This window comes from Catharus ustulatus, chromosome 1 (assembly GCF_009819885.2).
Source record: "Catharus ustulatus isolate bCatUst1 chromosome 1, bCatUst1.pri.v2, whole genome shotgun sequence".
In the NCBI taxonomy this organism is placed as follows: Eukaryota; Metazoa; Chordata; class Aves; order Passeriformes; family Turdidae; genus Catharus; species Catharus ustulatus.
In genome coordinates this window covers 37,386,747-37,409,025 of record NC_046221.1, presented here as the reverse complement: position 1 = coordinate 37,409,025, position 22,279 = coordinate 37,386,747, and the positions used below count along the sequence as shown (strand labels likewise).

The 22,279-nt window shown below is 37.7% G+C and overlaps 1 protein-coding gene across 8 annotated transcripts in view; it reads left to right on the top strand.

Annotated features, from left to right (window-relative positions):
• LOC116993544 (TBC1 domain family member 5-like) overlaps window positions 1-22,279 on the top strand; it is a 325,432-nt gene that overhangs the window by 138,601 nt on the left and 164,552 nt on the right. For 6 of the 8 annotated variants that reach the window (XM_033054285.2, XM_033054293.2, XM_033054299.2 and 3 more), the window contains one exon: window positions 5,803-5,829. The exons of the other annotated variants lie outside the window; for them this stretch is intronic. In XM_033054285.2, the coding sequence (XP_032910176.1) occupies window positions 5,803-5,829 (27 nt within the window). The remainder of the gene's footprint in view (window positions 1-5,802; window positions 5,830-22,279) is intronic. 8 annotated transcript variants of the gene reach the window in all.

Here is a 22,279-nt window from a genome sequence, read left to right as displayed (position 1 = left end):
GCAGTAAAGTTTAGTATGTTATTTTGGATGTAATTATGCAAATAAAAACTCTGATTTTTGTTTGACTCAGCCCCTATGTTCTTATTTGAAAAAATATCTTGAAGTTGAGATAGTATGAATAGGCTCTAAAGATAGAAATTACTACGTAACCTGAAGCAAATTAGTTAAATGCAGTATTTGGAAGACCCTAATGAACAATGAGAACAAACTGCTTAGATAATTCAATGTCTGCCTGTTTTGCTCATCTTTTCTACCTATTTGCTAGTAGTGACAGTGTAGTTTGTTCAAAGAAAGTGATAAGCTTAATGAGAAAGCTCGTCCTTGTCATGAAAACATTCCTCAAATACTCAGTTATACACAGTGGCACCTTAACTACCTGTAATTTTCCAGTCATTGAACGCATGTACCAGGAGGGCAAAATAAAAAATTTATTTTAAATTACAGAGTTGAAACTACTTTGTCACATTTTCTAAGTCTCTCACCCAGATCAACTAGTCTGTGTGAGTGTATCTGTTTATAAATCCTCTGTTTACTAGTTTACTTTATTAAAAAGCTATGTCAAGTTTCGCTCAATCAGGTTTATTACTTCAGTTTAGAAGAAGCTGATGTTTTGCTTCAAAATATATTGGTAAAACTTCATTGTCCCTTTGAGTTAATTTTTTCACTGTTTCTTCATTCATTTATAAAGCTTCTTTAATGTTCAAAAATGACAATGTATGTCATGGGGAAAGTATTTTAAAACCTGACGATTAAATGGAATAGCTTTTCTAGGTCAGCATTTCTTTTCTATTATATTTGACATCGCAACGATATGAAGCCATTTTAGCCGGATAAACCAAATCAAGTTTTTGTACGTATTTTTAGAAACTTGAAAATAATATTTTTCTTCAAAAACCTAAAATAATAACCATTTTCAAGAGGAAAAACAGCTTGCTTCTAATCTACCCCAGTCAAGAAAAAGATAAACATTTTCTTCTGATTCCTATTTTCTTTTTAAAAAAGTGGTAATTCTTTCGACTCTGTTTCAAGAAAAAACAAAATTTTCACCCTGTTATAAAAACCACTGTAAATTAATTTTACCCTTTATTGTGCCCAGAAGCGATTAGTTACCTTGTCTGAAAAGGTTTCTCATTTTTATCCCAACCTTAACATTTCTATGACATACAAAGTTATTAGGATTGAATTGATGTTTAAAAGTGCCATTAATTCATTTACCCCAAATGTTCATTAACAATGTAAATGTATGCTGATGTTCTATGAGACAAGGAAGTGACTAATGACTCTTCGCACTAACAACACTTAAAATGAATAGAAACTTTAGATAGCTAATCTTGAAGTAATCAAGACCCTCATTCAGCTTGGCATCTCTGTATGCTCTAAAACAGCTGTCAACTGTTAAAAATATATACACAACACACACATACGCACATGCGAGGATAAAGATATGTAAATACATGGTTCCCCAAGTCATAAAGGTTACCAACTATGGTACATTTTTTATGTTCTATCTATGTAAATATTTTATATAAAGCATCCATTTCATCTTCATAGCATTTTTTGCTGTGAAACACATAGTGCATTTTAATTTGAAACTTTATATATCCAGAATATGTCTTAGAAGTTTTAATGTTTCATTTTAAATAAAACCTGTGTTCAATTGGTGTTAGCTCTTTAGGCATCAAAGTATACAGTCATTCCTGTCCATGCAGTCTGTCCATCATTGTCTTCACAAAAGTATTTCAAGACAAGGTTTTTCAATGCAGCCTCTGATACAGAATCAACTTGGTGAAAAACTGTATCTTAATTTTTTTTGTATCATGAATCACAGAAATATGGTGGAGTGGTGGTCCATTGGAGACGTTCTGTGCAATATTGTAGAATATCAGGACATCTGAATTGTGTTTTTGAAGCATGGCTGAATGCTTACCTTGGAGGCAAAGTGATAAAAGCCTTCACTGAGATGAGGTGATTGGAAAAAAAACCAGCATTGATAAGAATGCTGAAAATATTTAGTCACTGATGTAGTCAGATTTGTTAATCTGCATGAAGTATTGTATTTTTAGCATGTGCAGTTGATACCAAAACTTGATGGAGAACCAGAAGATGTCATGTCCAGCTGGAGCTACAAAATTCTCTCACAGTTTTCAGAAAATTAAAGAAATCTCAAAAATACACGGATTGCTCTTAAGTATAGCTGTTTGGAAAACTGCATGCATCGACTACTTTTTGTTCATTTGCTGTCAACTTGAAAGGGTATATTGGATAGGATTCCAGAAATATGTTGAGTCTAGTAGTACTCAGTGCTTTTATTAAAATTTCAGTTTAGGAATAGTGAGAAAACATGGCTTATTTGAGACAGGCCTGTTGACACAATGGAGAGTAGACGTAAAATTCAAAGTATTCTTGAGATTTTGGGGAAGTGGCCTGAGAAGAATAAGACATGCTTCACTAGGAACAGCTGCAAGGATTAATGTTGCAGATGCTAGGCATGAGACAGTTACCTAGCTGAACAAATGAAAGTAGATCATTACAGATGAGGTAAGTGTCATTTGAAGAAAGGTCTGGGTGTTGGTAGCTCTCCAGATTTTATGTAACTAATAAACTTTGAATCTTGAGTTATGATGAGCCATCAGAATGTGCTTGTTTGCAAGTTGAAAAAATTCAGAATAAGCCTTTAACAGTAAAGATCTTTTTTTCTATCCCTTTAAAACATATCAAAAAGTCCATTAAGATAGTATTTTTGTCCTTTTCTGTTGATTAATTTGACCTATGTTATTTCCCTTATGTCTGATTTTACTTTCAAGATACAAAAAAATGCACATATATGCACTCATATATGCTTTTTAAAACAGCATTTTAAAATAGTTGATAAGAAATTTATGGCAGGGATTCTCACTTTTGCAATCTAATACTTCAAATGGAAGATTTTAGGTCTTTTAAGAAATTTTAGATTTTGTTTCTTTCTTGTGGATCTGGTTGTATTTTAATTTACACATGTCTAGGTATGTGTATTATGTTTTCTTTTGACTATGGGTGGTTGATGACATCTTGATGCATTCTCTAAGAATTGTCATGCTATTATTCACTTTATTCTAACAATGTTTTTGACTGATCCCCTCTGAAACAGGGATGTTTCAAAGAGAAATTGGTGAATCTTAGCTCTGTCTCCAGCAGAGACTTTGTGAGACCTGAATGAAATTTCAGAAACATTATTCTTGTAGCTTCTCCCTGCATACTGTATCTGACAAACTGTTTTTCTGACTTCCAAATGCTCGAGGTTTCTGTTACACTGAGATGGGATAACTAGGTTAACTTCTTGCCATAAATTTTTACTCCAAGTTACAGCGTCCACCACATTCTGACACAAGTTTTGAAAAGCGTAGTAGGTAGTATTCCCATTTCATTGATATAATGAGAAAGTTGATCCTCTAAGGACAGACTGGAGCAATGCATTTAATACTCTTCGATTTAATTTGCTCAATATCACAATTAATACAATTAAGGTCACTTGAAACTATTAACAAATTGGGTAATTTACTTTAACAATGTCAGTGTGTTCTTACAATTACATTTGCTTTAATTAGTGTACAAGCTATTATTTAATAGCATACTTCACATAGAAAAATGTAATGTGTTCTTTGTTCTTAATAGCAGAAAAGGGGAAACCTTTAATGGGTCAGAGTGTTTTGGATTTGGAGTTTGGCAGGATATATTTCATGTGTAAAGGCTATAGTTGGTGGTGAGGACAGAGAAGGCTGATGTTGCTGGAAGGACAAAGATAACTACTAGAGTGTGTGACTAAATTACAGTAAATTCACTAATACAAGCCGCACTGAGTATAAGCCACATCGCCGAGTGTTGGCAAACATTTTGTTTTTTGTCCATAAATAAGCCGCACCCGAGTATAAGCTGCTCTGTCGTTCGCAGCAAGGACCCGCGTGCAACAAAGTTGCCAAATAGTAACAGAACCGCGGCAGGGCGGGGTTTACTGGCTCGGCTCGGGCCATGAGGGCTCGGGGCTGCCGACAGGGCTGGGTGGCCCAGCTCGGCGCTGCCGCTCGGCGGGGATGCTCGGGGCCGGCCGCCGCCACCGCTGGGCTCGGTCACCACGGCCCGGCGCTGCCCCGCGGTGGTAGGGGGGGCACGGAGCCCGCCGGCACCTGCGGCGGCCATGGGAGCCGGGGATGTAGCCTGCCTGCTCCTGCGGCGGCGGCACGCGGGGACAGGAGCCCCCCGAGCTGCGGGGCCAAGTAGAGAGAGCTGCCCCACCTTCCCCTGAGCCGCGGGGCCAGCAGGAGAGAGCCCCTGCCTCCTCTGAGCCGCGGGGCCAGCAGGAGAGAGCTGCCCGCCTTCCCCCGAGCCGCGGGGCCAGCAGGAGAGAGCCCCTGCCTCCTCCGAGCCGCGGGGCCAGCAGGAGAGAGCTGCCCCGCCTTCCCCACCCCCTGTGCTGCCTGCAGGGAGCAGCGCCACCTGCCGTGCAACAGAGTATCAATTTGTAACAACCGCGTAAATGCCGGGTTTTACTGGCAGGAGCTCAACTTTGCAGTTTGCACTGACTTGGTTTGCACTCCCAGGGTTGAAAATGTCAGAAAATTATTCACATATTGGCCACACCTGAATATTAGCCACATTCCCGGTATGGGAGCAAAATTTTGGTCAAAACAATGCGGCTTGTATTCGTGAAATTACTGTAATCCAATTGAGACAGATAAGTTCCTCACTTCATACTTACTATAGCATCCCTCCTGATTGTCATGCCTGCCATGAAAAAATATGAGAGATGGTAAGAGAGCATTCATATTTCCAATTTGGCCATATACTGTATATGTGTTTCCATTGCTGGTCTTTGGACAATTATGCTATTTGGTGCACCTCATGGCCCTCATTACTAGAAAGTATTTCTATGGAGAACTATACCTTATGTGAAATTTGAGATACCTGGTTCATATTAGTGTCATACAGAAAACAGAGGGTAATGAAGTGATAAAGTAAATGCCATCTTTTATGGGCAAAGCAGGACCCATGTGTTAGCAAATAATTTCCCCAAATCTCAAGTGTGATTCACATGGACTGTTTTGGCCCTTGACATTCCTTACAGGGTTATGTGAAATATTGCTGTCAGAAGATTATATTATCTTCTAATTAGTCCTGAACTACTCAGTGTTGAAAGTTGGGGGTTTTTTCCCCTTACAATCCCCTTCACTCAAGTGTGCAGTGCTAATGTGGATTGCCTTGTACAGTGTTTATTTACCTCCATTTTTAGAGATAATTTTATTTAAAGGAAAAAAACCGCAGAAGTCTACACCTGTCTGTGTTAGAAGTACTTTCCTAGGTAAAAGCAATTGAGAATGCAAATACAGTGAGCTGTTGAACACTCACTATTTTCTTATCAAATACTTTTTGATGGCATATTGTATGACGTCATGTGTGTCACATAATGTGTGTTATTTCATCTTCTCTCCAGGGAGCGACACGAAGTATAGCATTGTGTTTTTAAGAGTCCTTTTAAATATGCATGCTACTGTGTGTTTTCATTAAAAAGACAAGGTTGGAACAGAGAACCTCTTTGCATTATACTGGAACAGAAGAGCTGAGGCTTGTGATTGTTTCTTAATGTCTTCAGGGTTCCATGCTGTGGTTTACACCAGACCCTGAAAAAACCCTGTGTCCTTCATTGGCGAGTTTTACCCTCGAGCCAGAAATCTTCAGTGTGCCCCACCAGTACAGTTCTTGCTAGTGGTCCTTTGTGCTTCAAAAGTGTTGTGTTCAAAAGTGTTCAAAACATTTGTGCTTCTCCTGCAGGGCTTGGCTTCCTCATTGAAGGCACAGGTATGATGGAGAAGGGGCCATCCTCAGACTGTTTCACTTCATATTGCATGAATAAAAGAAAGAATGGTTTTTACATCTTCAAACGCCATATGCTAACATAACAAGCATTTTAATATTCATTTATTAATAATAACTGCTGTTTAGCTTGCTTTAATTGAGCTGCAACAGGATTATGGTGACAAAGGCTATTGGAGCAACTCAGTATATCTTGAGCTAACTCAGGCTGTCACTAGCTGCTTCCCTACAACCCTTCATTCTCTCCTCTTTTCTGTATTAGACATTTTTATTAAAAGATCAGTTAACAGAAAAGCTATGTGTGTTCAAAAATGCATATATTTAATACAGGTAGCTGAAAATCTAGCTTTCTAAGCTATGACACTGTACAATTTTTACTTGAAAGACTGTACAGGTCTTGAAATGCTCTTAGAAATTTGCTTCTTGTGGGCCCTTTGGTTCCAGTGCTTTACTGCAAATTTGTATTTAGGAGTTGCAGGAGTATTTTTAATTACCTCACCTGTGGGGGCAAATGTGAGTAGCTGCCATGGGCTTGTGAAATACCAGCTTCAAGAGGTGGATTTTCCTCTCTGGAACTGGTAGATGTGGGGTTTTTTGGTGGCTTCATGTGAGTAGCACATTGCATTAACTCCAGTTTGGAGGTTATTCTTTGACATGAGTAACTGGCACAAACATCATGTAGGGAAATGGCCTTCAGTGAAATACTAGGGATGACCTTTTGGACAGTGATGTCTGCTCATGGAATGGTTTGCAGTGGAAGAGAAATTAAAGACCATGCAGTTCCAGTCCCCTCACTGTGGACAGGAAATGTTCCACTAAATCAGATTGCTCAGGACCCCCTCCAGCCTGACCTTGAACACTTCCAGGGATGGCACATCCACAGCTTCTCTGGGCACCTATGAATTCTCTTGATCTAAGTGAAGTTAAAATGTTTGTTTTGAAAGTTTCACTCTAAATCATTATATGAAAACAAGACCATTCTCACTAACTAACAACACTGACACACTACCTCAGTTCAGTCATCTAAGCTGGGAGTTTCCAGATCTTTCCAGATACAACTCTGACTGAATACTGGCATAAATCACTTGTCCGCTTCATGTCATTCTTCTAACCACTCCTTGTGATCCTACTTTGGAAGAGGGTGATCTGAGCATTTCTTTTTCTTTTCCTAGCTTTTCCCAAATCCAAGTTAAAGATCAACCAGTTGGCTCTCATCTCACTTTCCAGTATACATGTAGCATAATAATAAGTGTAGTATAAAAGGAAAGAATGCAAGTTAAATGAAAAAGAAATTTAAATTTTTTTAATAAATATTACATGCTTAGAGAACTTTAAAATACCAGGAAGAAATTTCCATTTAAACTATAGGAACCTACTGAACAGCAAAATAAAACAGAATAATCTTTTTTAATACAACCTTTGTAAATGTAATTAAAAGTGGTTTAAAACTAGTTCATTATAAAAAGTTATACATAAGCTAACAATGAGAATACAATCATTCTTTTGAACATTTTACTCAGACTTTACACAGAAATATAATATGAAGGTTACTAGCCATAAACACCTCACAATATTAAGTGTTTCCAGGCAATGATCAAATTATGTTTAATGGCTATATCTCCTACATATGGAAAAGTCAGATTCTCTTAATTTAAAAAAATTGAACTGTACACGTTTGATTGTACTTGTGTATGTATAATAAAAGACTAGTAAATCAGAATTCTAGCTGAGGCCAGCATGATTGGTACAGAATAATAATTAAATGTCTGGGTTCACTTCTGTCCTGACATACCAAAGATTGTAATTTACAAACCAGTGTATGAATTGTGAGCAGCTAGCTGATCTTACAGACCTCTGTATCTGAGATTAAATGTATGTTAAAACATTTTTAAAGAGCTTAACTGTCACAAATTTGATTGAATTAGAAATTGATTGTTCTATATAACAGAAATATGTCACTACAGATGGGATGTTTACTGTCTTTCATGTATGTGGACAATTATAAAGACCTGGAATTCTTTATTTTAAAAAGAGAAGGTTTCAACCTGCTTTCACTAAAGTGATACTACAAAGCTTCCATTTTAGCCTTTCAATTGACTAATAAAACCTTATTCTTTAGCCTCCATGGTACCCAGGGTACCACTCCCTGTCTTCGTCCTCTTTGGACATACAAAACTAAGACACTTGAAAGGGGAGAGAAATAAAGTACTGTCATATTTCAGTGGTAAGAAATTACGTGGTAAGATGTGTATTATTTATTGACAATCTGGCCTTTTAACAAAGAAAAATATGCCTATGCTTAGGTTGCCACTGCAACAGCTGAAACAGCTGATACTTTAATGAACAACATACTGAGGGCCATCCAGGACATAAGGCAAATTAAGCAGGTTACAAACTGCATATCTTCCGTTTAGGTATAGGAGATCTCCCCAGCTCTGACAATTAGCTTCACTGATCAGGCAAGCAGACAGACAGAAACAGAAGGAGGCCATTTGTATCAATTTGAGGAACAGAACTAGTAATGAAGTAAAATATCTGTACCAGGTAGTTTCACCTCCGCTTTGAAACAGATATTTCTAACTGCTGGTTTCAGCTTCACAGTTGTAAATAAATAAATAAATATGTGCTGCTTAACAAAAGCTTATTTTCTGTTGTTTACAAATTGAGAGCAAAGGAATAATAATACTTCTAACCTAGCGGGTTTTTAAAAAGGATAAAACATTTTCTGGACATACAAGCAAATACAAATCTTGGTAACCTGACAGCTTTGTTTAAACGTTGAGTTTGAGTTTCCTTTCATGAAAATCTTTTCAAAGTACAGCAATTCAGCTGTGAAAACCTGAATACATTAATGATGACAAAGAACCTCTGGAGTGAGCCAACATTTGTTTTTGTTCTTTTACAATGTTTCCTGATGAATTGCACATACAAAAGTGTTGGAGGTTATTTTAATTTTCTTTTCTTACTTTGATAACAAATGTCTCCACTGTTTACCTTTTTTGTTAAGGTACCTTATTATTACTAATCAGCTTTAATTATTTATAACAAAATTACTGTGGAAGATGTTTCTTTGATGTCGAAAAAGTCAGGGGCCTGATCCTGACCCTATTAAAATTAATGGCTAGATTCCAATTGACTGCAAAGTTAGCAAGCCTGAGTGCCCTATAAGGGAAGCAGTCATTTAGGCCAGGGTACTGGATTGTGGTTAGTTGGGGTTCCTATTTTAAGCATTTGGTGTCAAGATTTGGCCATGCAAAGGCAGAACGTATATAACTGACTCTTAAAGTTAGTCCCAATCTTTGTTTTCCTCATATGATACACAGTAATTTTAAAAAGGGTTAATATACAGGTTAATAAGAGAACACCTTTCTATCTATGAGAGAAACATGAGTGCTAAAATGAAGGGGAAGAGAGAAATGTGGATAGGCTTTCTGCTTTTGTCTAACTTTCTTCACAGTCTACAAAATAGCCAACTAGCTCAAATCTAAGCCATACTGGATAAGGACCATCACGTTTCACAGGCATGTGTGCCAGCTTGTGTTTAAATCTTATTTTGTTTAAGTGAACTATCAGTGGGTTTTGTTTCTCACTATTTTAAACTTCAGATTTATGGATGTACATATACACACTATGTGACAAGACTGAACACTTCTGTCAGATCTAGAATATCTTTAGGTACTCAAAATAATCTTTGTTCAGTTTTTTCATCATGTTACATGTTTCGTTTGTTACATCAGTGATCATGTGACTATAACATTTCAACCACAGCAGAAATGACACAAAAGGATGTAGCAAATGAGACTTACTGTCACCATTTGTGACAACCACACAAGGTTGTGATGCCATTTGTGCTCCTTGGCTTGATCTGCTTGGAAAGGGAAGCAGGACTTGGGATGTTTGTTTTGCATCTGTGTGCTTACCTCATCCTTTTAGAAAGTGTCATATGCAAAAAGAAGCAATGAAATTAATTCTCCTAACTGCCATAGGAAGAACAGTCAGACTATGTTCTCATGCAAAAAGGAATTTGAAACTGGTGAAATGATATTGCTCATTCATGCAAGAGGTCTGTAGCAGGGTCAGGAACTTGACCCACATCATTCAAGGTACAAGACACTGCATTGGTGATGATGCCATCCTTCAGCTCTTTCTTTCTTTCAAGCAGTTTTTGTGAGGCAGGTAGCCAATTAACTAAGAAAGCGTAATTTTGGTACAGAACATTCCCACACAACTTTTTCATGTATTATATACAAACTTAAATAAGCATATATCGTCTTAGAAATTTCAACTAAAAGTATTTTTGGTAATGGAAGTGAAAGTATTTCAAAATCTGTAGATCATTGTCACCTTTTCAGTATTTTGAGTAATCAAATAAAATTAAAATGTTTTGAATATGTTAAACTATTACTGAACCTTTGATAAATGGTGTCTCAATACAGATATATGGGTGTCACTATTAAAACATTATTTGGCTACAATCTAAGAAATACTACTTCACCTTAATGAACCAATTGTCAAAGTTGATTTATTTATGCTTATTTATTTTATAGTTTTGTATTGCCAGCTCCTGTCTTAAGAAGAGGGAAAATGCTTCTCACAAGAGTTTTTCAAAATAAGCATGACTGTGCTATTGTTTACTTGATGTGGTGGTGTTCAGTCAAAGGTTGGGCTGGATGATCTTGAGAAGTTCACACCTTTAGTGATAATTTTAAATACCTTATTTCTGTACGAACAACTGGCAGTTAAATCTTTTGCTTGGATACTAAAGTAATAAACAATAATACATAAACTCTAGGATAGGAAGACTATGCTTAAATTTTTGAACAAATCCCATCCAGTTTAGTGCAACTGGTACCATATAACCAAAATATTAGCAAGTAGTCTGTATGATAAATTTCTGCACTAGAATTTTGATATCCCATTGCAAATTATTATTATTATTCTTGATCTTCCTAAAAGTTAAAAGGCTCAAACTTCATCCAGACGAAGCTTTTATGGTGGTGTGTAATTCTTTTATTCTGAGAAATTGGATTCATAATGGAATCAATGACTTAACCTTATGAAAAATGAACTGTATAGTGTTTCAGTACTAAGTGCAAGGGGTAGATCATACAATACATGTGAAAATATGTTTACAATGATCTGATAATGTTTTAAGTTTCATTATAAAGAGGTACATTTTTTTTATGTGTTATTTGTAATTTTGGAAGATACCGTTGTTGGTTTTGTTTCTTACAATTTGAAATATTTAAGGGGTGGAGCAATCAAACATAAATCTGTCCATTACTGGGCATTTCTGCTTTGCACACAGATGAATTCTCATCAAATTTGATTTGCTGACTGGTGGTCAGAACAGATGTTATCTTAATAGAAGAGAGAAGCATATGGAGCCACAGGGCCACCTCCAAACTTCTGTGACCCAATATTGTTTCACTGTTTATTGAAGTATGAAAGAAAACACTTCTTTGCAAAAGTCTACAAAGCTCCACTCTGAATTATTACGCCTAGGTCACCACAACATTATTGCCTTACGAAGATGAAGATTTTATTGCCAGAAAAAGTGTAGCATCAATTGTTGCTATTCTAAAAAGAAAGACAAAGAAAATTAAAATAAAAGTACCCCAGGCAGATGAGCTTGTGTCTTTTGCTTGTTTGAATTTGAAAGAAAGAAGGGCTGAAAGAATTTACACTGTGGAGAACTCTAACTCTGTTTTGGGGTTCTTGTGACAATAACATAGTGAATAATAAGTGAAAAATTCTGTTAGAAAAGTTATGGAATTGACATTTTTCTGCAGAATTAAACTTAATGTATTTTATAAATTTGTATTTATGATGAACATATAACACTTTTAGTTGTGACATTTGCATGAACTAAAGTTATACCCTTGTAACTGTGCCATTAGAATAACTACTTGTTCAAGTGAAGATTTTTAGGGTTTTTTTTTAGAGAAACTGGTTTGTGGTGTATGCCTGTCAGAAGCAAACTTCTGATTTGGAAAAACACCATGTAAACATAGGATTAAATGCTCCTTTTCACTTTAAAAAAGAGCATAAAAGCCTGATTTAATTCTGGACATGAAAAATATCCTGAGGATTTTCTGTCTTGGAATTAATGTTATATTTATACTTCCAGTCCTCTAGATATTACAAATTTAGGAAGATACTTGCAGGTTTTCTGTGATTTCAAAGACACTTACTCATGTCTGTCATATTCAGTTTGAAATTCTTATGGAAAAATGAACCTGCATTTTCAATTTGCATTACTTAGCTAAAGATAGTTTTATTTTCCTGGATATTACTCTGTTCCTTGCTAAAGCTGTAGCTCACAGCAGCATCTTGGAAACTTTTGAACATATTTAATTTATAATAATTGCATTAAAACAATACTGAATATTAAGATAGAAAGCGGGGACATCTGAAAACATGTAGTAAATTATCTGTACAGTGGTAATTTTCTATTAGCCTAAGGAGCAACATACACTGGATCCTACAGCGTGGATGCTTACTATCACCATTTCTGGCTTGCCAGCTAGAAATAGCCATCAATGCCACAACACAGGGTACTGCAATGATGTTTGTACACATCACAGTTATTCCCTGTTTAGGTCTTTACTTTGGCCATCAAGTGATTTTCTGTCTATAAATTGACACCACTTAGCATTAAAGATGATGAGTCAGTTTGGGGACTTTTAACTTACTTTAGCAATCATTTCTCAATTGCTCTGAAGTCTCTATCTGGTTTCAGTTTTGATGAAGTTAAGGCAAAGAACAATTTGAGGGCTTTGAATTGAGCCTGGTTGTTTTTCTTCTGCAAACCATATGCCAGTGCTCCAAAGGCTGTCTTGTGGCTGGTTAAAACAAAATAAGAACATCTATAAAAGGTCCCACTCTGAGAAATGTGTACTAATTTCAGGCAAAAATTCTTTTCATTTGGTGTTTATGAATTACACTTTTAAAACTTTGCCTAGAGGTAGGGAGGAGTGTTTAAAAAATCAGATGTTAAAGTAAAATGGCTATAAAAACATGTGATCTTCCATTTTACTGTATTTCTTCTTCTGAATAAGTAATGCTCTAATAAAAATTAAAGAGCAAGTTGCATTTCGAAGATCAGGTCATCGTAATTCATTGACATTAGACCACATAACTGAATAATGTCTTACTTCAGTGAAATACATCAAATGAGATCAACAATTATGACTCATAAACATGCCTCGCAGGCATAAAACAGCAGGGAATTAGCATGTGAGGCTGATAAATATGCATGTAAATAAGCTCCCAAAGGAATAACATGGGTTTGATTGATAGGTTTAGAATTGGAACATATGTAAACCCCTTTATTCCTCATTCTGGTGTAGCTAAGTAAAGATGCGTTTTACTTGTTAAAAGTTTCAATAACTTTGTAAATCTTAATGCCACATCTGCTTTTGTGTGTGCAGGCACGTGTGAGTGTCACTTGAGAGATTGATTGAATTGTCTACAGGGTAGATGCCCTCACACTCAGACTGTCATGTTTGCGTATGGATATTGGAGCGGTTGTGTATGTGCGTGCACGTGTATACGTGGGTTTGGGCACGGTGGGGTAGGGGGGTGTTGAGCTAAAGATTGTTTGGGGGTTGTTTTACTCACAATTTGCAGATTTTAAAGTTTGGTTCTCAAATAGAAAACAGAGTTGTGAGTTTTGGTATATGCACCAGTATATTTATTTTTGCAAATATATTCTGCATTGAAGGTAATTACTATTTATATTACGGAAAGTCCCACAAGTGCTACTACATTTAACAGTCTGGCAGTGATTCTTTATAAACTTCCAATTTTTCTGGCATCTTACAGCTTGAGCTCTTATCTACAACTTCAAAGTACCTATCACAGCAGTATCTCTGTGTTGATCAGCACAAGTGCTTATGCTGTGCAGAGATTTACATCCCTATTGTTAGAAAAGTACAACATACATTGTGTTTATAAAACATTAATACTTTGCTTTGCCAAATACAGACCAATTGGTTGCCATTGTCATGTGGCCTGGTGTACATCTGCTTTATTACCATTCCCTGCTATTAGGCAATAAAAACTTTTTCAACTGATGCACACTTACTGATGTTGCATCAAGCTGTAATTATGCTAAAGTGATCTTAGACCAGTGGCAGGCAAGATGCAAAACCATTTTCAATACTGTGGTGTGTGTATTGACTGTAGATTTTGGTTCTGGGTGGTTTATAGCTAAAACAGTCATTCAGAGAAATTGGAGATGGGGCTCATATCACAGATCACAGTTGTTTGCATGTGAAAACCTCAATTCTGTCATACCTACCCTTCGCTTAGAGATACCTTTCTGTGGAGATAAAGCTTCAGCAAAAGAGCTTCTTCCTGTTTAGATTTATGGAGTAGCAGAGAATATATTTCCCAGTTAAGATCAGTAAATTCAGGAGTTACAGCTTAGTTCTGAGAACCGGCTCTTTTTGCTGCTGAAAAATAAATAAACTTGCAGCACTTAGAGACATCACATCAAATCTCACATGGCTTCTCATGAAGCAATTTATAGCTACCTTCTATAATTTGTATAGAAAGGTTAAGTTGATCCCTGCTCCAACAGCATCAACTTCTTAACCCAGAATGTAACAGCCTATGACACCAAGAAAAAGCAAACTCTGTACAGTCTGGGGGAGGGGACTTTTCATAACAGAGCTGAATAAGCAGACTGCTATCAGGAACTCCGATGGGCCATGATTCTATCTGCATAGCACTGTCCTTTTGCACAGAGGATGCCTAGATATCTCTTGAGCCAAAAGAAATAGAAAATAAGCCGCTTTTTTTTTTTTCTCCTAACAATGTGCCTTTTTTTTTACACTCAGGGCCATGACAGGCTGTCACTCAGTTTCAACTCCCCACAAGAAATGTCCTTGAATGGTTCAAGAGAAGCCAGAAAATTGTTGTTAAGTATTTTTTTTCATTCACCTCTAGAATTTTCCACATTTTCTCCAACATGTGTGAAGCCACTGGGAAATATGGTTAAATGAGTTAAGCAGACATCACCCATCTGTGCATCTCGGGGAAAATAAAAACAGTGCTGTCCCTCCGAGAGCTTTCTTGGTACATAACCAAAATCGGAAGAACAACCACACTGTAAAGCTAAACCTAGGCAGGGCTGTTGCAGGAAAAAAGGGATGAGCACTTTGAAGGAACTGCTTCTTCTGGCTTACCCTGATCTCACTGGTGTGTGGCCTTTGCAGAATGTAAGGTGATCCTAAAACCTATGCTCTTCCCAAATGCCTGAAGGCTACTGGACAGCCAAGGAAACATGACTGCACATCATATTTGCTTCAGATAGTGTTACAAACCTGGCATTCAGCCTCAGCTCTGAATTTCAGCACCCTCAGAAGCCAAAATAATCACAGCCTCCCCCCTGTTTGTATAAATGTTTTATAATTTCAGATAGAAGGCATCACAAGAACCCTACTTTTGCTCAAGTCTTGATTTACCCTTTAATATTGTTCAGTGCAACTCTTTCTACTACTCAAGTTATTTGTAATTTGTATCTCTCAAACAGTTCCCACTTGGATTTCTCATGCACGGAAAAGTCAGATGCCTGACATTACTGTGTAAAGTTAAGTGCTTGGGGTTAATGAGTGGCATTAAATTTTATGAGGTCATGTCCAGTAGATGTTAAAAGAAGCTTAAGGGAACTTTATCACTGATAGAAATTAACAGTTGGCACAAAAGAATGCCCGAGGGAGTTTGGTTCTAAGCAAAAATAAAATCAGTGGTATAAAAACTAAAATATAGAGTGATTGTGATTAATGTAAACATTTTTGTTAGGTAATTGGTTACTTGTTGCAGTAAAAGAAATGAGACCTTCACAGTTTGAAACAATATTATTGTATTTAGAAAGCAATTAATGTTTCTAGTCAAATAAAAAAAATCTACATCACCTACAATATTTATATTCTTTCAGTAAACATATAACCTTTAGGGCTATATTTATCAAATAGTCAAGCCTCCACTTATTTACATTAGTTTTCTCTTTGGGCAAAATATGTTTTCCCTAGTGGAGTATGTTATTTTGTTTCATTAAACCTTTATTTCTACTCACATGCATTGCTTATATTACAGACCAAATGAGTAAATTCTGTGTACATAAGTCATCTAAGGTTTATGTTTTTGGGTGACTGATGGATGGCATGAAAATTCTGTTTCAAAAAGAAAATGGCTACATTCTCTTATGGATAGATTTGTTTTGCATAATTATGTGGGAACCATTCAGTAATTACACCAGTATTCACATGCTGTAATTTTCGTCGTCTTTATTCACTGTCATTCCAATGGCAGGAAATGGAAACCTTGTTCAGACGTAGATATTCTTTCTTGCTCTGTCTTACAACCTGCAACCACAGCGTAGAGTGCTTTTTCAAATAATGCCTGTACTTGAGTTAGACAGCTATTGTATGGAATTTCACTCCCATAGTATGCATGAAAATTCAGCAACTCTTCCAGGGTCTCTAACACCACGCTATGGATGTGCTGAATGACCTGGTGCAGACCCATTCCTTTCACGTCACTTGAGCTCTGTGCCATCTGGATGCAGTGTTGGGGGAACAGTGTAAAGCCTGATGACAGTGCAGAGCTCTAGTATGGAAGAACCAAAGTCTCTGGTTCAAAACTTTTTCTCCTCTCCAGCTTGACAGAGAGGTACCATGCTTTTCATAAAGCACATCATGGCCATGTCCTAAATTGAGGTGAAACTGGAGGAAAAGGGAAAATATTTTAGAATTTGTAGACCCTCAGGACTGTTCTGTTGATCTCCAGATGGTTATTTTTGAATTTTAATATGGACTACATATGTGAAATGCCTTCTCATATTTTCCTTAAGTGATAATAGGGCAAAAAACAGCAAAATCAAAAAGCTGAATCTCTCCAATGCTAGGTGACATTTTTGTCTTGTACATAGACTGTTTTTTTTTTTTTTTTGGCTAAAAGATAATGGACATTTTTTGTCTTCGAGAACTGAGGTAACTGTTGGGAAGAATTGACTGCTACTAAATAATTTTGCCTATTATTGCGTAAATTTAATCATCAAACTTTTGGAAAACTTCACTATAATCATTAGGCACAAGAAATATCTAGTCATATTTATCTCATTTGCATTTTAGAAGTTTTGTATTTCTTACGTTTTCGAGTGCTTTGTACTTGCATCCTTAGTTCCATTCTGAAGTGCCACTAGGGATTGACACTACTCATCCTCCACACAGGAGGGCAAGGGTGGAGAACAGAAATCTGTCCCATGATGGATTACACACTTTTTGGCAAAAATGTTTTGTGGGGAGTTTTTTTTGTCCTCAATATCTACAACAAAGTGATAGTTGTTTGACAAAGCACCTTGCACTGTAGTAAATAGAAGTGTTTTGTCATTCTTGCTGTCAATTTGATATATTTTTATATTCTGATGTAGCTGCGGACTTTCATCTCTTAGACATCTAGAGTTTACTGCTAGTGCATATACACCTTTGCTCTTCAAATTTTTCTAGATCTGTCATTCACAACATGCATCTGCTTTTGCACCAGCAAAGTGCACAGTTGGTACTCTCCAAATTGCCTAAAGGTTGATTTACAAGAATTTTGATTAAAATCTAGTGTTTTCATTATGCTTTGGCATATTTCAAGTTGGCAGCTTAAAAGCTTTAGCTCAATACTTCTTTTATGCTGTTTGGTGACATGTATTTCTTTGGAGAAATTTATAGAAAATGTAGGGTACTGCCCCACTTCAGGTTCTCTCAGTTGTGGGTCTTCTGGATGCACAATGTATTCCAAGAATTAACAGCCTTAATTAGACAGCCTCAATGGTAGTCCAGGGCTTTCTGGCTTCATCTTGTAAAACCAAGCGAGACGGTTGTAAGCTCAGTTCTCCCTTTCTGGTGCGTGTTACTCCTGTATAGTTAACTTAATTAGGATAAGGGCTATTCCATAAGCAGCAGTAACACCCCTCAAGGGTGGAGTATTTAAGTCCTTGTGATAGTGTTGGTTGTCTTCAGGTTTTGGGTTTTTTTTCTCAGATGCCTTGCCAGGTACTAGTACTGGCATAAGGTGAAGGTAACATGATTTTTAAATTTTTTTTTTTAACCATTTGTTTCTGAATTGTGCTACCTCTAGACTCTGCTGCCATTGGAACATGTCTTAAGTTTTACCCAGATAACTTTAAATGTGTTACTTACTTACATTATTAAAAACATGTTTATTAAATAGATGTGAGCAGGATTCTAACTAATTTAATCAATTATTCTGAAATTTATATTAATATAAATCCAAAGTACCCTTTTGCACCTACAGATCTGCTGTTTCCAGGAGTGCTAAGAGGAATTATGGTAGAGAAGGAGGAGGCTGCAGCTGAAAGGAGTTGGCAGAGCTGATCTGGGGTGACAGGGATGCTGTGGGAGCCCAAGAGTCTCTCCCTGGCCCTGGACATTTTACAGACTGGCAGCTTCCCACATTCCTTCACACGGGACTTTGGTCACCTCTTACTGCGTACTGTTAAAACTGTAGCATTTAAGGAAACCCCGGGCGTTGCCCAGTCTTGCATCTCAGTGACAGCTCCCTGACTTGATGCTTCTTGTCTGTTTCCTCCTGCTTGGAGCCAAATCCCGCGGTTCTGCTGCTGCCTGCCCGGGGTGGTGCCAGCCCTTCCACTGGATGCCAAGTACCTCCTCTGCCCTTTAGTTTCTCACGTGCCCGAATTTCTGGGTCTCCGTTTATTCTTTTATTCATTTATTATTCCAAAGTTCTTTTTTTTCTTTCTGGTTTTCTCCTAGCCATAAGTGCTGCCTGTTTTCCCATCCCAGACAAGCAAGTAGCTGATTACACAGACGTCACCACAGCAGCCACATGGGTGCTCTGATTTCAGGCTGTCCTTCTTTGCATGCATGTGCTGGATGAAAGAAAGCAGTATGATTTTCACAGTGTTCCTAAACACATTTGCACTCCAGAAGGCAGGTCCAGGAGAGCACATTTTGCTTCCAGGAGCCCTTCACTTCCATCAGCAATGCTGTAAGTCATCAGCTGGCTGCAGTAGCATCCTTCGATAAGAAACAGCAAAGAAGCAAAGCTCTTTTTAACTCCTGGTCCTGGTTATCATGAGACCATCTCCCCAACTTTAGGAGGGGAGGCTGCATATCCTGCCATGTGGCTCCCTGGGCAGGCTGGCTTTTCTCCAGATAAACCTGTTATTGTCAGTTGAAAATCAGCTAGCTCCTTGTTGAAAGGGCAGTTCTATTTCAATAAAAGATCACTTAATCCTTTGTTGTTTGTCTTTTACTATCATTTAATCTTGGAAAAACAACAGAATGCTAGAAAACTCCCGATCAATCTTTTGGTTTGCTTTTTTTTTTCCCTAAGCTCAATGGAATATGCATTACTGCTTTTGAATATGAAAATTAGACTATACATCCGTACGATTTATTATCCCAAACAGAAGGATTGCAACAATCTGTAAGATAGAAATGTGGTTAAAAATAGGATGTAATTGAAGTAAATTAGAGGACGATAGTAGCCTTCAAAGATGTAAAGAGATGGTATGTTTTTCTTATTGTCAGTGTAAATGGTCTCTGGAGACCACCTTTTTATAGTGATTGTGCATGTCTAAGATTAAGCAAAGCTGCATGACCAGTGCTATCTCAGGAGGATGCTGAGTCATTAACTCATGTTTATTGCCTTTTGCCATCTTTAGTTTATTGCGATTTATAGCTCAAAGGCCTTTTAGGCTGTTTATAAGTTAAAATTAGCTAAATTCTTCTGGATGCAAGTATAAGTCATTCAGTATTTGTATATCATCAGGGTGTAAATTCCTAGCAATGATGCCAGGCAGCATCTAAGATTTTTTTTCTTTCTGTGCAAGTCTAGTTATGCTACTTGTCCCTAGTTAAACTGGATTACTCTATCCTCTGTTTTACTTATTTTGCCAGTCTGTGATATTGAAAATTATGTGCGCTCTTAAAGAATTTGCTCAAGTTAGAGATGGTATTCTTTATTAGGTATACAGTTTCCACTTCAATCTGACTACATCAAAATGTCTGTATCTTATCCTGGAGTCTTTTGAGTCACACTTGGTGGGATGACCTAGGAATTTGTGTAGGTTACACATGATAAATGATCAGCCAGGCTGTGTAGCTTATACAGGCTCTAGTACTGAGCATATGAACAGAAGTGGACATAATATACTATGGACCAAAGACAGGTGCACTGGGAGAAATAACTGAAAAACACTTAGAAAAATCACCTTTTACCTTACCCTGTGGATTTTTTTGTTCTACCAGTCGTATTGCTGCTGGTAGCAAATTCAGTTCAGGCATTACTGGACTAAATGTGTATCGGCTTCAGTGGAGTCACATTTGCTTATATAAGCTAGTGTTGCTTCCCACTAAATGGGAAGTCAAGCTATTTTTCCTATGTGCATGCATTTTCTGAAGTGTTTAACTCACTATTTGTATCAGTTAAAATTCTTTCCTTCCCATCATGCCTAGAGAGATTTTATTAAAACACATCTGGATATAAAGTATTTGGGATTTTGGTAACTTGCAATCATTTGGGAATTCTTCGGAAGCATTCTTATGAATTAGTTCCGTGCCCTTTGAGTAAAATTTCTTACTCTGTGTATTATATTGGTTTTAGTTTAGAGTACAGTGTATAGCTCAGTCTATTTTGGTAAATGCAGAGGCTTTAACAGGAAAAGAAATATTATAAATAAGTCCCTTGAATGTACTTATTGTTGAATTTATTTTAAATTGAGCTGCATGGGACTACATTTCTTTCTCATGCTACATTCTAATTTCAGAATCACTCATCTAGACCCTTGTATATCTTTTCCCATCCACACTTTTTCACACACATTTTACATGGGAACGGTGGCATGTTAATTCACAGACTAACCTAATGACAAGGTTGTATGTTTAGATTTGTGAACACACAGAAGCAGTTTCACTTAAAATGGAAACCCTCTTAATTTCATGTGTCTTGATTTAAACTGAAGTGCATAGACAAAATTGTTTCAAACAGAGATGTTGCCTGGAGAATACACTGAATTTACTCATATGCATATACACATACGCAATTGTGATTTTATAAGCAAAGATCATGGAAGGTGCCACTTGATTATTGTAAGTCAGCAATCCAAAAGACAGGGTTTGAGCAACATGCAGTACAAGGTATTATCTCTAGAAGGTTTTTGTTTTTTTTCCCCTAAATGGAAACCAGTGTGTCTGCCTATAATATCGTTGAAAAAGCTTTCAGCAGGGCTAAAACAGGCTTTGATTTTGCACCTTGGTGCCAGTGTTCCTTACCTACTCCCAAATGTGACCAGCTTTCACTATCACAAGATTGGCATCTCTCTGAGTGCTATACTGTGCTTTACAATTGCATTCCTTTAATAATTCAAATAAGCTTAAAGGGGAAAAAGCACTGTTAATGCTTAATGTATTTTTTTCATGTCAATACTGAAGATTAAACAAAATATTTCAGCCTAACACTTGTGTACTTCAAATGGCAAGTTCATTTCACAATTCATTATCTTCATGTATCAGTAATTATCGTAGTGTATAGGTTTTTATTTCATTCGTGGCAAAATACAATATTTTAGGGCAGAGCTGATAAAACTAAAATGCTATCAGAAATCTGTGCTGCATGCATTCAAAGTGTGCTTCTAATGCTAAAAGAAGTGAGGGATAGAGAGCCAGGTTTGTAAAAGATTGCTCCCCCAAAAGTTGCGTCGTATTTATTTCAGAGCGAGGCGTTCCCCAACTTCCCGGCCTAATAATTATTTTAATAAATACCAGGAGTGCAGTGCACTTAATTTTTTAGCTGAAGGCACTGTTTACAATGTACGCTGCTCCGAGCGCGCTTCATTTTCATCGCCTGAAAGGCCGGCTTGGTGTGCGGGGTCGGGCGGGCCGAGCCCTCGGCTGGAGTCTGGCGGGGTCCGGCTGGGGCTGTGTGGGGTCCGGCTGGGGCTGTGTGGGTCCGGCTGGGGCTGTGTGGGGTCCGGCTGAGGTTGTGTGGGTCCGGCTGAGGCTGTGTGGGTCCGGCTGGGGCTGTGTGGGGTCCGGCTGGGGCTGTGTGGGTCCGGGATCCGAGCCCTGGCGGAGTTCTGCGGGCCGAGCCCGCCCGGAGCGCGGCCGCCGCTTGGCAAACTCTGCAGCGCCCTCTGTCGGCACCGCGCGGCAGCGCCCGGCTCCCGCCCGCATCCCTCGCGCGGAGAGCCGCAGCAGCTCCGCGACGTTTCGCTTCTCAAACATCTACTTTGTGTAGTAAAATCTCAATTTGCCGCATGTTTTCAGGTTTTGTTCTCCTTCTGTTTTCATTTCCCTCCCCCCCCCCCCCCCATCCCACTGCCATTCTGGTCTATCAGCGCACCCAAATCAGAAAGCTTCAGTCGTCTTAGGCTTTTTGTATTTTGTTTTAT